Source organism: Salmo trutta, chromosome 23, assembly GCF_901001165.1.
Source record: "Salmo trutta chromosome 23, fSalTru1.1, whole genome shotgun sequence".
Lineage (NCBI taxonomy): Eukaryota > Metazoa > Chordata > Actinopteri > Salmoniformes > Salmonidae > Salmo > Salmo trutta.
The window spans coordinates 37,538,910-37,553,244 of NC_042979.1; the positions used below are offsets into that span (position 1 = coordinate 37,538,910).

The window sequence follows — 14,335 nt, forward strand, 5'->3', positions numbered from 1 at the left end:
ATTGCAAAGCAGGCCTGGGAATGTGTGTGTGTGTGTGTGTGTCAGAATGTATACGCGTGTCTGTGTTCCTAGTCTAACCTGGCTGCAGCCAGGTCCTTCAGCTCCGTCCAGTGCTCCTCAAACTGGGCCAGCCTCTGCTCAATCTCATCCTGGCCGATGGTGTTGTCATCGGACAGCTTCTTCCCTGTGTCCTGCACAGACTGGATGGCCGGCTCATGGGCCCCCAACTCAGCTTCCAGCCTCTTGTGTTTCTTCCTCAGATTCTGCACTCCTGTCAAATCACGTCCATAGTCCTCCGAACTCACTAGCAATTTCTTTTCTCTGGATAGAGAACAGAGTGAAAGAGAGTGTGATTACTAACAATGTCTCAACATCGAAAAACCCTCAGACGTTGACTTGCATCCATTCCTCCACAACTCCAGGCGGCGCTCTTACTTGATCCAAGACTCCTCGTCGTCCAGGTCCCTGAAGAACTGGTGCAGGCGGTGCGACTCGTTGAGTTTTGCACGGCGGCCAGTGGCCATGCTCTTGATCTTGGCGAAGCGTCCATTGACGGCGTCGCGCTTGTCCTTAACCTGGGTGGGGTCGAAGGCCGTGCTGGCCGTCAGGCTGTCAGCCTGGCCGTTCAGGTCCTTCAGACGATCCTGTGGACGGACAGAAAGATGTTCAAACCAAAGCACTAGACTGAACTCAGTGGATGCCTTTGTACAAAAACATGCATCATAGACTTGGAAGTTGTTCAACAGAGGACACTTGGTTTGGTAGCCGTCGAAAGCTTTCAGTCCGAGGCAGCGTCACCTTTCAGCCAGTCAGTATATAAAGGTGTGTAATCTGACAGATCCTTTAGTACATCAAGGCCCCCAGCTGAGCCCAGCATCAATCCCGGTTTCACAGAGATACGGAGACGTTGAATACATTACCTCATGAGCAGAGATGTCGGCTTCCAGAAGCTGGTGTTTCTTCAGCAGGTTGTTGACTGAGGCCAGGTCTTTGCCATAATCCTCAGAGGCAAGAAGGGCCTCGACCTACAGAGAGAAAACCAGAGAGGAAATAATCTAATCTCAGCCTCTTCTTTTGTTTTTGTTTTCCTACAGCACAGGTAGGCTAATGGGTTAACAAGTCAAATCCATTTAAATAAGAAAACTAAATAGCCTGACAGAATCTCAGATCCAGAGGTGATGTTGCCTTTTTGGGTGTCTGTCCAGTACTTAATCTATGCAGGTCTCAGATAAATCCTATTGAACATCAAGGTTTTCAGTACAGAATACACAATTTCTCATCACAGACCAATTATCAGCATCTTTAACTTTGAGAATTGTGTGGTGGATGGAGATTTGAAATTAGATGAAAGTAGTCTCATATTGACATCTAGAAAATATGTTTATTTTTTTCATTATTTTACCTCAGAGAGCCAGAAGTCAAAGTCCTTGATGCCAGTGTTGAAGTTCTGCTGCTTGTTGGCTTCTTTCAGCTTCTGGCTCTTCTCTGCCGACTTGTTCACCAGGAACTGCCACTGCTCGTCCAGGGCACCCAGACGCGACTGGTGAAACACACACCCAGGTTAGATACCCAGCTTTGGAACAATAGATGTTGAATGAGGCAAGAATCGGTTCACGTAGCTTGAATGCCATAGGAACAGTTAACATTCTGTCTGCAATGTTATCACCATATTTTTTCTCAAAGGCTTTCATCCTTGAAGTGGCATTGTAGTAGTACATATAAACTCAGTTTTTCACAATTTCTGACCTTTAATCCTAGTAAAAATTCCCTGTCTTGGGCCAGTTAGGATCACCACTATTTTAAGAATGTGAAATGTCAGAATAATTGTAGAGAGAATGATTTATTTCAGCTTTTATTTCTTTCATCACATTCCCAGTGGGTCAGAAGTTTACATACACTCAATTAGTATTTGGTAGCATTGCCTTTAAATTGTTTAACTTGGGTCAAACATTTCAGGTAGCCTTCCACAAGCTTCCCACAATAAGTTGGGTGAAATGTGGCCCATTCCTCCTGACAGAGCTGGTGTAACTGAGTCAGGTTTGTAGGCCTCCTTGCTCGCACATGCCTTTTTCAGTTCTGCCCACAAATTTTCTATGGGATTGAGGTCATGGCTTTGTGATGGCCACTCCAATACCTTGACTTTGTTGCCCTTAAGCCATTTTGCCACAACTTCGGAAGTATGCTTGGGGTCATTGTCCATTTAGAAGACCCATTTGCGACCAAGCTTTAACTTCCTGACTGATGTCTTGATATGTTGCTTCAATATATCCACATAATTCTCCTTCCTCATGATGCCATCTATTTTGTGAGCAAAGCACCCTCACAACATGATGCTGCCACCCCCATGCTTCATGGGATGGTGTTCTTCAGCTTGCAAGCTTCAACCTTTTTCCTCCAAACATAACGATGGTCATTATAGCCAAACAGTTATATTTTTGTTTCATCAGACCAGAGGACATTTCTTTAAAAAGTACGGTCTTTGTCCCCATGTGCAGTTGCAAACCATAGTCTGGCTTTTTTATGGCGGTTTTGGAGCAGTGGCTTCTTCCTTGCTGAGCGTCCTTTCAGGTTATGTCGATTATAGGACTCATTTTACTGTGGATATGGATACATTTGTACCGGTTTCCTCCAGCATCTTCACAAGCTCCTTTGCTGTTGTTCTGGAATTGATTTGCACTTTTCGCACCAAAGTACGTTCATCTCTAGGAGACAACGCGTCTCCTTCCTGAGCGGTATGACGGCTGCGTGGTCCCATGCTGTTTATACTTGCGTGCTATTGTTTGTACAGATGAACGTGGTACCTTCAGGCGTTTGGAAATTGCTCCCAAGGATGAACCAGACCTGTGGAGGTCTACAATTTTTCGTCTGAGATCTTGACTGATTTCTTTTGATTTTCCCATGATGTCAAGCAAAGAGGCACTGAGTTTGAAGGTAGGCCTTGAAATACATCCACAGGTACACCTCCAATTGACTCAAATTATGTCAATTAGCCTATCAGAAGCTTCTAAAGCCATGACATCATTTTCAGGAATTTTCCAAGCGGTTTAAAGGCACAGTCAACTTAGTGTATGCAAACTTCTGACCCACTGGAATTGTGATACAGTGAATTATAAGTGAAATAATCTGTCTGTAAACAATTGTTGGAAAAAATACTTGTGTCATGCACAAAGTAGATGTCCTAACTGACTTTCCAAAACTATAGTTCGTTAACAAGAAATTTGTGGAGTGGTTGAAAAATGTTTTAATGACTCCGACTTCAACTGTATGTAAACTTTTTTTTTTATACTTACAAGTAAGATGTGTATGTATCGTAACAAGTATAATGTGTATGTATAGCAACAAGTATGAAGTGTATGTATAATAAGTATGATTAAAGACAGTGTGTGTACCTTAACCGCATCCTCACTGCCGGAGCAGGCCCCTCTATGGATGAGGGCGTTGCCAGTGTCGATAACCCCACGGATGCGGTCTGCGTTGGCATGCAACTCCGCCTCGAAGGCCTGGTGCTTCTGGTGCTTACTCTGAGCTCAGGCAGGGGAAGGGGGGAGAGAGCGGGAGTGAGAACTATGGGAGGCAGTGGGTTGGTGGTGGATGGGTGACATCTCCCTTAGATTGTGTGAAAACACAATCCGGTAGGCTACTTAGAAATAATGCGTTGGTAAGGGTTGATGTACAATTTGAAAATAAGGAGGCTGAGTACATGTGTATATATATTAGAATGGCACTTTTAGAAGTGGCAGTCATTTTTCATGCATGTTTGTGTTTGGAGAGTAAATGTCTCCTAACTTGGGGCTATTGTTTATGATATATACACATATAAATACACTAAGTCTACATCCAGGAGATGACTGTAGGACAAAATACACACAAAAGGTGAGGTCATACATAAAAAAAATACAAAAAGATGGTCACAAATGTGAAATTCAGACACCACCAAATGAGGACAGACAATGTGTCGGACTGACTTCTACAAGACAAGACACACCAAGGTGACAAACACAAAATGGAGTTGGAACAGACCCACAACGGAGCCATGACAAATTTGACTTTTCAAGAGTACCTAGAAGAGGTCAGGGTCTTTTCAAAACTCGTTCCACAATGTTTTTACACACCGAGAGAGAGCAAACAAAAAAAACACTTATGCGAGGTGTCTGAGCTAGGGCTGTGGCGGTCACGAAATTGTCAGCCGGTGATTGTCAAATGGTCGGTCTCACGGTAATTGACCGTTAATTAACAAACACATTTAGCATCTCCTGGCTTCCACACATAGCCTACAAGCCATTTTAAAAAGTCTAATAAATCCATGTAATATAGCCTATACCTTCACAATGAATCCATTATTTATTTTAGACAGGTCTAAAGAAGCATGATATGAATAAAATGTGGTCTGTCAGAATAAAAAAATAGCATACTCTGAGTTGTCCTTATGTTAGAACCTGATGTGTCTATGCCAAATGGCTGTGGGCTATACTAGTTCATTTAGCAGACAAGATTCACTTATAATTGCGTAGCATTATTTAATATTATTTTATAGTATGAAGAATACAATTGAACAAAGCTGAATAAAATATAAATATTTTCTCCAAACGATTTGAGGGAGTGCGCATATATATATGCGGCTATTCTGTGTTGAGCGGTTAACAAATAAATAGGTACTCCTACATGCTTAATTTAGAGTTATTAATGTAACTTAAACATTGGGCTGGCTATATGTTTAGATTTTTAATACATTGTAAGGCTGCATGATGCGACTAATGATGATTTGAAAAAAGTTGCTTGAAAGGCATGAGCCCTGCAATGCGCACCTCGTAGTAGGCTATAAGCGTGAATGTTTCATTAGTGGAAAACACCATTTTCAAAAGTGACCGCAAATGCGAATATGCATGTATTGCTTTTATTATAAAGGTGCATTTTAATGGTGAAAATTATCTTCCCCAAACTTGAAACTCACGCGCTGCTTATGTACGCCTGTTAGGCTCTACACCCCTTGGAAAGCGAATTAATGTGCTTCATTTTAAGAAGTTATTTGGCCACTTTAGTTGTGATACAAACCTTATTAAAACATATAGGCCTATGGGCTAGGCTACATGAGGTGTGCGACTATGATTAGAAAAAGTCGCAAGTGATAATATATAATTAACAAGTGATAGTCTGATTGGTGACAATATTAGCCTTTTCTTGATTTAATCTTGTCTTTACATATAGTAAATAATATATGAGACATTTGACCATTATCATGCACCTGTATGGAAACAGGGCAGCGGAAAAAAGACATGTCATATATGCACTTGAATAGCGAATGGAGGACTTTTCCCTGTGGTTTATTTTCATGCCAGACAGGTAGGCTATACTCCTGTTGTAAATATAAGCAATGTGCTTAATATTAGGAAAGTTGAGAAATAAATATGCTAGGCCTAGCCTATAGAAAGCTGATGGGATCCTCCTTTTTTTAGTAGAGACCATCACTGTTTTCTCACACAATTGCATAGTCTATAGAAATGTTACACAACATGAGCTCAAAGTCTTTGATTAGATTTTCGATAACATTTGCATTGATGTCAGAGTGATTAGAGGGACAATAGAGTGCTGAGTACAAGGCAGTTAGCAAGTTTGGTAGGCTACTAATGACCAGCAGCAGAATCAGAGCTTGGAGAAGCCTAATTACTGTGACTAAACGGTCATGTGGAATTTGACCGCCGGTGTGGCGGTAATACGGTCACCGCAACAGTCCTAGTCTGAGCTATCCTTGATGTTTGATAGATCTTTGGCAATACTTATTTTACAGCTAAAGTATGGTTTTTGTTCACAATTATGGCTGCTGCTAGCTTACATATCTCTATGATAGTCTCTACATTAGCTACAATAAGGCAAGGCACAACAAGTCTAAGCTGGAGGTCTCCTCTCTCTCCCTCTCAGGTCAATGTATTGATACACTACAGATTTGCTATATTCAAATTTACATTGCAGTTTTGATAGATGGAAGCCGCTTTTTCTTTTTTTTACATTAAACGTTTTATAAAATTATATATCAAGTTTCTGTTTTATTAAGATCAGAACATGTTTAGAAATGTTTCAAGATTTATAGGAATATCTTAACAAAAGCAACAATATGTGGAGCGTGTTTGAAGATGACCATACCTCAAACAAGCAAAAAAAGAAAGAAAACCACAAAATATGGAAGCCACGACCAGCAACTACACAAAGTGACATTTGCTAAAATAACAGAACTACAGTCATGTACAAACATGTGCGTTGATGGCAGAAGATGGGGAGGATGAACACATGAATGAAACCCATACAAAAAAGAAGCAGACACTCGCGAGTGCAGAGGAACACGGAAAATAGACGGACGGGATGGCGTTCTACATCAGACAAGGCAACAGACGCGGACATGTAACAGGAAACCTACTTTGGATGTTAGTTTAGCTGACACACTATTCAACTTACCAGCAGCTTCGACAGCTATAAACAAGACAATAAAACAGAGAGATTCAGTCCCATATAGACACAACACATGGGGTTGGTTCAGTAGTCACAGGAATAGAAGTAGTAGTCATTGTTAACAAGGAGCAACAAGACATTAAACTGCAGTATTAAAACCACTGGCAAGTTAGATGTCATTCAACGTATATTAACAAACCCTCACTCAAAATTGGTTAACCATCTATTGAAACAAAAATACAATGAATTAAGTCATTATTTGATCGTGATCTATTGAAAAGGTCAAGGGTGTTTCATCCGATAAGAAAGTCTTGACAGGCTAGGTAAAAATTAAGCCTAACCACTGCCAGAGGGTCAGATATGTGTTATCCTACTAATGGGTATGGGGCAGTAGGGTAAACTGACCCTAAATATGTGGATGGGGCAGCCCATTGAGATGGTTAGAGGGCGTACTTCCCATGGTAAAAGTCTTCCATGGAGCTGCCCATTCTTATCATTGCCTTTTGTGGCAAGTGTGCCCTCTATGGGGCAGCGTGCTCAAACCTCTAAGGGTGAAGCCCTGAGTTGCTGCTAGCCAATCCTGTACCTGGATGTTGGTGGGGTCCTTATAGGACTCGTCTGTAGCTGTCTGCAGCTTCTCGCTGATCCAGGCCTCTATCTCGTCCACGTCGCGGCTGAACTGCTGCAGCGTCTGGGACTCGCCCAGCTTGGAGCGCTTCTCAATCATCTGAGCCTTCAGACGGCGCCACCTACAGGCCGGGAGGACAAACACTTAAGATTGGAGCAACAACGAACAGGCAGACAGTTACACACAAAGATGCCCACAAAGTCACACACACGGTCATCAAAAAGAGAAAGACTGACCTGTCCAGGACTTCATTGCGACGGTTGAATATCTCTGGTTTGGCATAATGATCAGCGCCAACCAGCTGGTCTGCAAAGGACTGCAGAGCAGCGATCTTCTCCTCCTGCACGTTGATGGCCTTGTCAAAGTCCTCATGTTTCTTGATGAGAGCCTCCACGCTGTCCAGGGAGTCACCTTTGTCGTCGCTGGCCAGGAAGGCCTCGCGAGCCGCCATCCAGTTCTCAGCCTGTTCACAGTCACGGTTGAACAGCTGAGGGAGGAGAGCAGAGAGAGAGGGGAAAAGAAAGAGGTTATTCACTGGCAATGGATGTTGTATAGAAGCTAGTAATTGTTGTCATGACCTGTTGAGTGGCGTAAAAAAAAAAATATTTTTTAAACTGGTGAACTTAAGATTACACACACACACACACAATAGATTAGGCCTTGTTCAAAAGGTGTCAGGTCTGGTGCAACGGAACATACACTTATGGGGACACAGAAACATGTCCTTGAGTCCAAATAACCAAAAGCCACTGAGACAAGACATTCGGTTTTGGAAGGATTCGTCTGGTACTCTTAAAATGTCCCAGAAGTAAAGATCAGCAAGAGGAGATTTCTAACAGAGGGATTCTAAGAGGAAGTTTCTAACAGGGGGTTTCTAACAGAGGGTTTCTAAGAGGCGGTTTCTAAGAGGCGGTTTCTAAGAGGCGGTTTCTAAGAGTGTGTGTGCCTGCATTTATACCTGGAGCTCTAGGCACTGGTCGAGCATCATTCGTCTCTGCACCCAGGCCTTCTCCAGGTCTGCCCTCTCGTGGTCCAAGGCCTCCAGCTTCTGCTGGATCTCAGGGCTGGCGTAGTGGCCGCGCGCCAACAGCTGCTGGCCAAACTGCTCAAAGGCCTGGAAGGTGCCCGCACGGGCGTCGATCTCAGTACGGTGCTCCTGGAGAGAAGACGGGAAATGTAAGAAGGTGTATTTGATGGACGAGAACTTTGTGTGTGTCGATATGTGGGATCACACTTATCTGGTGTCCGTAAGGAGACAGTGGATGGACGGATCCAGTGCAGTGTGTGTATATGTGTAGAGGCAGTACCTGGTGTCTCTCTAGCAGGGCCTCAGCCCCGGTCACGTCCTTGGCCAGCTCTTCTGAGGACACCAGGCCTCGGATGCCGTTGATCCAGGACATGAGGTCCCTGAAGTCGGAGAGGAAGCGCTGCAGGTCGTGGGAGTTGCCTAGCTTATCCTTTCGCTGGTCAGCGCGCCCCACCAGGCTGCTCCAGGCCGTATTGAGCTCTGTGCACTTCTCCTGGATGTCGTCCACCGCCTCCGGGTGGGACTGGATCAGACGCTCCGCTGTCTCCCCCAGGGAGTTCACCTGGAACCGGAAGGAAAAGGGTCAGTATCGTCTTTAAACAGCAGAGCAACGAAAGTGTGTGAGTGTTTGAGAGACTGACTGTGTTCCCTCTCACCTTATCTCCCAGGGCGGCCAGGTCTCTCTCAAAGCCCTCGTGTTTGCGCTGAAGGGCCTGAACGCTGGCCAGGTCGTGGCCATAGTTGTCTGTGTTCAGCGCCTGGTTCTTCTCCTCGATCCACTCCTTGGTCTCATCTGCATCCCTGAGGACAACAAAAAAGCAGCCATTTCAATTTTGACTCAACACCAGCCATTTTGTTTCATGTGCGTCGTAATATTCAAATCCACCCACTGTTTCTTGCTCTCAACTGTGTGTGTGTGTGTGTGTGTGTGTGTGTGTGTGTGTGTGTGTACCTGTGGAACCTCTGCACTTCGTGGGCACTACCCAGCATGTTGCTCCTCTCCTCGGCCAGCTGCTGCAGGGATCTCCAGCGGTTGTTCAGCTCCTACAAACACACCCCCGGATATGTATCACCCAATCACAGAGCTAGATGGAGCTTCGCCAGGAGTCAATCACTCCCTTGAGGCCCCTACCCAGGTTTCTGAAACCCAGTGCTCCAATTTAGCTGAATGTTTTAATGTATTGATAAGTTACTTATTATCAGGATTTTATGATATTTAGACTATTGGTTGTATATCCTCCAGATTAGGATACATTTCATTTGAACTCAATAAATGAAACATATATATATTTCATTTATTAGTCGAATATGAACTCGTTTGCATTGACAGTTACAATGGAGCCCAATCCTAGTAATCTTGACTTAAACTGATATCAGTGGTGAATATCAATCGTGAATCAGTGAAAGTGCTCAAAGATTCAGTTTGTGCTCTGTGTGTTTGACAGAGAGACTGACGTAAAAGGAGGGTGTTGAACACAGATGAGGGGTTGGTGACGAGGAAGAAGGTAAGTCAGACAGGGAGAGGGATGCATGGTGATGAGAACACACAAAATGCTAGGGTTACAAAGATGGTGTTGAGGCATATTTCAATGCCTTTTTGTAACAGCCATCCTTCCTTCTGAAAACAAATAACAATGGTTAAAGAAGAGGGGGATGAGACAAATGAAAACTGGAACGAGGGACAAGGCCATTCAATGACATCGGTCACATGATTAGAACAAAAAAACGATGTAAGGAGTGTGGACACGGAGACCAGACCCGACCAGGACGATGTGCAATACAATGGAACTACAGGACGACAACGAACGCACGGCAAGACCACAATGAGACTGTTGATGGAAGGGCTTAGTCTCCCAAACAAACACGATGCAGGTATGAGACGAGCCAGGAGAACATAATGCAAGGGAGGAGCAGGGGGCGGGACAGATGGAGTGGTCTTTAAAAATCTTACCTTGATAGTATTAAAGTTAGCCGTCGTTTGAACAGCCAAGCGTACATTCTACAATCAAAGATGAAAAAACCAGATCAGAAAGGAGGGAGGAGAGGAAAAGGGGGGAGGAGGGAAAACACCACACCGGTCACCATGTTAGCGCAGCAGGGAGGTAAAAGCTGCCCACGTCTTTACACGGTTGCCCAAGAGACAACCGGCACCATGGCAATAGAAGACCAGCAGAACCTGAAGTGGACACTGACCCCTAAAGTGGACACTGAACCACAACGTGGACTGCTACACATACAGTTCACTAGGTAATATGGACATTTATGTGCAGGGTGTGTCCATAGAGAGACATATAATACTGTGTTCTAATTCTATTTATATGGGTGAGTCAACATGTGTCTGCTTTGGTCTTTTCAGGCTGCTTTACATTTAAAAATGACCTGATTTTGAGGAATAATATTTACCCTAATGAGTAAACAGCTAGTAAGTAAACAGAGTAGCTACTTAACAGTGGAGTACAGGTACTCTACTGTCTTTTATAAACTGGGTGGTTCGAGCCCTGAATGCTGATTGGCTGACAGCCGTGGTATATCAGACCGTAGACCACGTGTATGACAAAACATGTATTTTTACTGCTCTAATTACGTTGGTAACCAGTTTATAATAGCAATAAGGCACCTCAGGGGTTTGTGGTATATGGCCAATATACAACGGCTAAGGGCTGTATCCAGGTACTCCACGTTGCGTCTTACGTAAGAACAGCCATACCTAAGAACAGCCATATACCACACCCCCTCAGGCCTTATTGTTTAAGTAAACTTGTAGATAGAATGGCGAGTACCACTGCCAGGTCTTCCATTCGTTTGTCTCTTGTTTGTGTTAACAAATACATCTTACATTAACTGATGTAAGCTCCTATGAACAAGGCTGAGTTAGTGGGCATGATTTAGGTTCATTCAAATAGTTTTGACTCCCACTGTGTCAAAACCCACAATACAGTTCAATCATGCTCAGGTTCATATGACAGGTCCAGATTGACAGGCTGCTGCATGCTGTCCAATCTTAGCAGTTGATGTCTGTTATGGACTAAAACAACATTAAAATAAGGTCGGGAAACAAAATGTTTTGTTTGGAAGCACATGAAATCATGTTGATTGGTCATGTTGTCAGAAGACGAGCGTCTTACCTTCCATGGAGAGGCATTCTTGTTATCACCCTCATCCTGTTGGAACAAAGAGCGGAATTTGGGTTGACGTTGATGGCACATCTATACATTCTGATTGCATTAACTTTCCTTACCAGTATAATGTATTGCAACTGTGAAATTGTCTTACCTGGCCAGGAGCAGATCCCAGCATCACTTGTTCCTAGAGAGAGGAGAGAAAGAAGACGAGAGAAATGTTTCCATAAACTCAGATGTGTAAGCTGAAGTTAATACATTTTATTTGTTTATATAATAATGTACCAAATTATTTTTTACAAATCCTCATAACATTCACTCCATATGCTTTTATCATTGACATCTAATATGAAAAGTATTTAATATCGCTGCAGTGGTTGGCTACACCATCCTACCTGAGCTTGCACCATGGTTGCCTCCTCGGCCATCAGGCCCTCAGACTCCAGCTCAGACGCCACCTTATTGATGTCCCTCAGACGAGACTCATTGGCCTTCAGGTCCTGGGAGTCAAACAGACAGAAGACAAGACAGTCAACACAAAACTCATACCAGTATTCACCAATGTACTGGGTGAGATGGGCCAGCATAGATTAGAAGAACAGAGTAAGTATAATGCACACATTGCTCCTGTGCTTGAACATGCTTTTTAAATGCTTCTTAGTCCAGTAAGTAATCTAGTGTCCATCTCCTACTCCTGGCGGCCATGTTGTGTGCGGCATACCTTCTGGAAGTCGTCAAACTTCTTCTGCAGCACCTCCACCTGCTCCAGGTCGGAGCCCACCTCCTCATTGGTGAGGGCTCCCTCCTTCTCGTTAATCCACTGCTGCAGTTCGTTGGCCTCGCGGAACAGCATGAACTTCTTGCAGCTCTTCTCCAGCATGTCCTTGCGCTTCTCGCCCAGCTCCTGGAGAGTTCCGTACCTAAAAATACAGGATAAAGGCTTACAGAATTCCCTGTGTGAGGGGGAGACTGGGTAGTGGAAATAACGCTGAAGTGTCAATACATGATGATTTACAGGGAGAACTGAGAGCACTAGGGTTGTTGCCAAAATTATATTTCAATTTGGATTAATAACTGAGCAAATCTTTAAATACCGGTAGACCTCCAGGGTCAGCCCTAAAGTGCACACCTCTCCACTGTGATAGCTGATGTGTGGTGAGCTTTCTGGCACAGCACAAAATGGCTGCCATGGCATCCCTCAGGTGGTTGCTACACATTGGTGGTGGATGAGGTGATTCCCCCTTACTATGCTCACAATTTCATAAGATGCCATCGGAATGACATAATCAGCCAGGTTTGTAACATGGCTGTCTATGATGCAGAGTGAAAAACACGTCTATATGCTCTCATGGAAAAATAAAATGCAAGTGAGAGCTCATGACACCCACAGGCAAGCTGGGAGAAAAAAAGGAGTGAGAAAGACAGAGATGAAGCTTCTATCCTTCTGTTGAATAGAAAGACGTGTTGAATAGAAGATGAGTGATGGATATGAGAGAGAGAGAGAGAGAGAGAGCGAGAGAAAGAGACAGAGAGCGTGCACACTGGAATCACAGTCACAAGGACCACGACATCGACATGGGTATTGATTGAGGGAGTGGCAGGAATGGAAAATGACTTTGACCGTGGCGATGCGTGGTGGCTTCGCAAACACGACACCTACGGGGACACTGGTCCTACTCACAGTTCCTCCACCTGCTTCATGCGTACAGACACACTGCACGCCTCCTTGGCCAACGGCCTGCTCAGTCCAGACATGACATGCGCAGGCAGGCAGGCGTTAGTGGTTAGAGAGAGAAACAGAGATAGATGGAGAAACAGAGATAGATGGAGAAAAAGGCAAAAGGCCGTTAGTGATAGAGAGAGTGAAAAAAGTGTGACTCTCTGGGCTGTTTCACTAAGGAATAGAAAGGGAGAGAACGAGACAGAAAAAGGAAGAGAGAGACAGAAAAGGGGAGCAAGACTGGGGCATCAAAGAGGTAAATGTTATTGGGTTGAGCTCACATGGACATTTCTTCAAGTCAGGAAACGTTAGAACACAGAATACACAGTTAATTAACCCATTAGGGACAACACGTCCTAAGTTAAAGGGGTAAAAGTGGTAAATAACTATACAGAGATGCAGGAGTACTGAAGAGAAGTACTGGGGAATAGGGTATTTTGGGACTGGCTTAGGTAGAGGGAATAGAAGTAGTCCCTTACTGGTTCTCGATCTGATCCTGGCGCAGGCCGATGCTGCCCTGCTCATCCAGCAGGTTCTCTCTGGAAGAGGACTGGGTGGGATCCAGCTTCTTGACGTAGGCTGCCGGAACAAAACCCTGGCGGTCGTTCACCTCCACCTTCCACCAGTCCTACAGCAGGGGAGAGAGGGGAGGTCAGGAGAAAGGACCACAGGAGAAGACATGCTCTTTTTATCCCCCATAAAATATAGAGATATGTCCCATACTATCTTGCCTATATCCTTCCAATTCTTTCCGTTCTACATCAACTGCCTAGTCATGGGTATGACCTAGTAGTTGTTTCCGGTACAAGGCTTTTGTTCATCTCGCTAAGATGCTGTGTGTGTGTGTGTGTGTGTGTGTGTGTGTGTGTGTGTGTGTGTGTACCTTGTTAGTGCTGTTGAGCAGGGTGAGGATGTCTCCCTTCTTCATGGTGACCTCGCGGGGGCTCTTCTCCTGGTAGTCATAGAGGGCCAGCACCAGCTCTTTACCCGTCTCATCATCGGTGGGAGCCACTTGTTGCTGCAGGTGAGATGAAAAATAAGGATTATAGGTGTAATCTAGAAGATGTCAACATAAACATATCAGGTTGTGTATATGATAGACCGGGAGTAGTAAAGAAATTATTGATTTGTTGGACCTCTGGTTCTCAGATGTTTGCATGGATGAGAAACACAGTTTTATTATCCAAAGAACGCGGACTAGCTAGTTAAGGCATTCGTAAGCTGTCAAATGGTTCATATCCATTTTACAATAATGCTAAAGATACAATGTGGGTTCCAGACTTACCCTACAGGTTTGGGCCTGCTCCTTCAGAGCCTGGATGCTGCTTCCATAGGCACTCAGGTCAGACATCAGGGCTTCGTGTTTCTTTAGCAGGGCCTGGGGAAGAACAGAGAGGGGT

At 44.3% G+C, this 14,335-nt stretch overlaps 1 protein-coding gene across 11 annotated transcripts in view; it reads right to left on the reverse strand.

Moving 5' to 3' along the window:
- Window positions 1-14,335, reverse strand: part of sptan1 (spectrin alpha, non-erythrocytic 1) — a 56,508-nt gene that overhangs the window by 8,428 nt on the left and 33,745 nt on the right. For 5 of the 11 annotated variants that reach the window (XM_029710165.1, XM_029710166.1, XM_029710172.1 and 2 more), the window contains 21 exons: window positions 14,221-14,313; window positions 13,819-13,953; window positions 13,415-13,563; window positions 12,897-12,953; window positions 11,937-12,135; window positions 11,611-11,715; window positions 11,370-11,402; window positions 11,222-11,257; window positions 10,048-10,095; window positions 9,049-9,140; window positions 8,753-8,897; window positions 8,377-8,658; window positions 8,028-8,225; window positions 7,306-7,556; window positions 7,028-7,190; window positions 6,448-6,462; window positions 3,390-3,521; window positions 1,403-1,540; window positions 921-1,025; window positions 436-644; window positions 79-321 (listed from right to left, as the gene is read on the reverse strand). In XM_029710165.1, the coding sequence (XP_029566025.1) occupies window positions 79-321; window positions 436-644; window positions 921-1,025; window positions 1,403-1,540; window positions 3,390-3,521; window positions 6,448-6,462; window positions 7,028-7,190; window positions 7,306-7,556; window positions 8,028-8,225; window positions 8,377-8,658; window positions 8,753-8,897; window positions 9,049-9,140; window positions 10,048-10,095; window positions 11,222-11,257; window positions 11,370-11,402; window positions 11,611-11,715; window positions 11,937-12,135; window positions 12,897-12,953; window positions 13,415-13,563; window positions 13,819-13,953; window positions 14,221-14,313 (2,828 nt within the window). The remainder of the gene's footprint in view (window positions 1-78; window positions 322-435; window positions 645-920; window positions 1,026-1,402; window positions 1,541-3,389; window positions 3,522-6,447; window positions 6,463-7,027; window positions 7,191-7,305; window positions 7,557-8,027; window positions 8,226-8,376; window positions 8,659-8,752; window positions 8,898-9,048; window positions 9,141-10,047; window positions 10,096-11,221; window positions 11,258-11,369; window positions 11,403-11,610; window positions 11,716-11,936; window positions 12,136-12,896; window positions 12,954-13,414; window positions 13,564-13,818; window positions 13,954-14,220; window positions 14,314-14,335) is intronic. The other 6 variants (XM_029710173.1, XM_029710168.1, XM_029710170.1 and 3 more) reach the window with 4 other exon arrangements.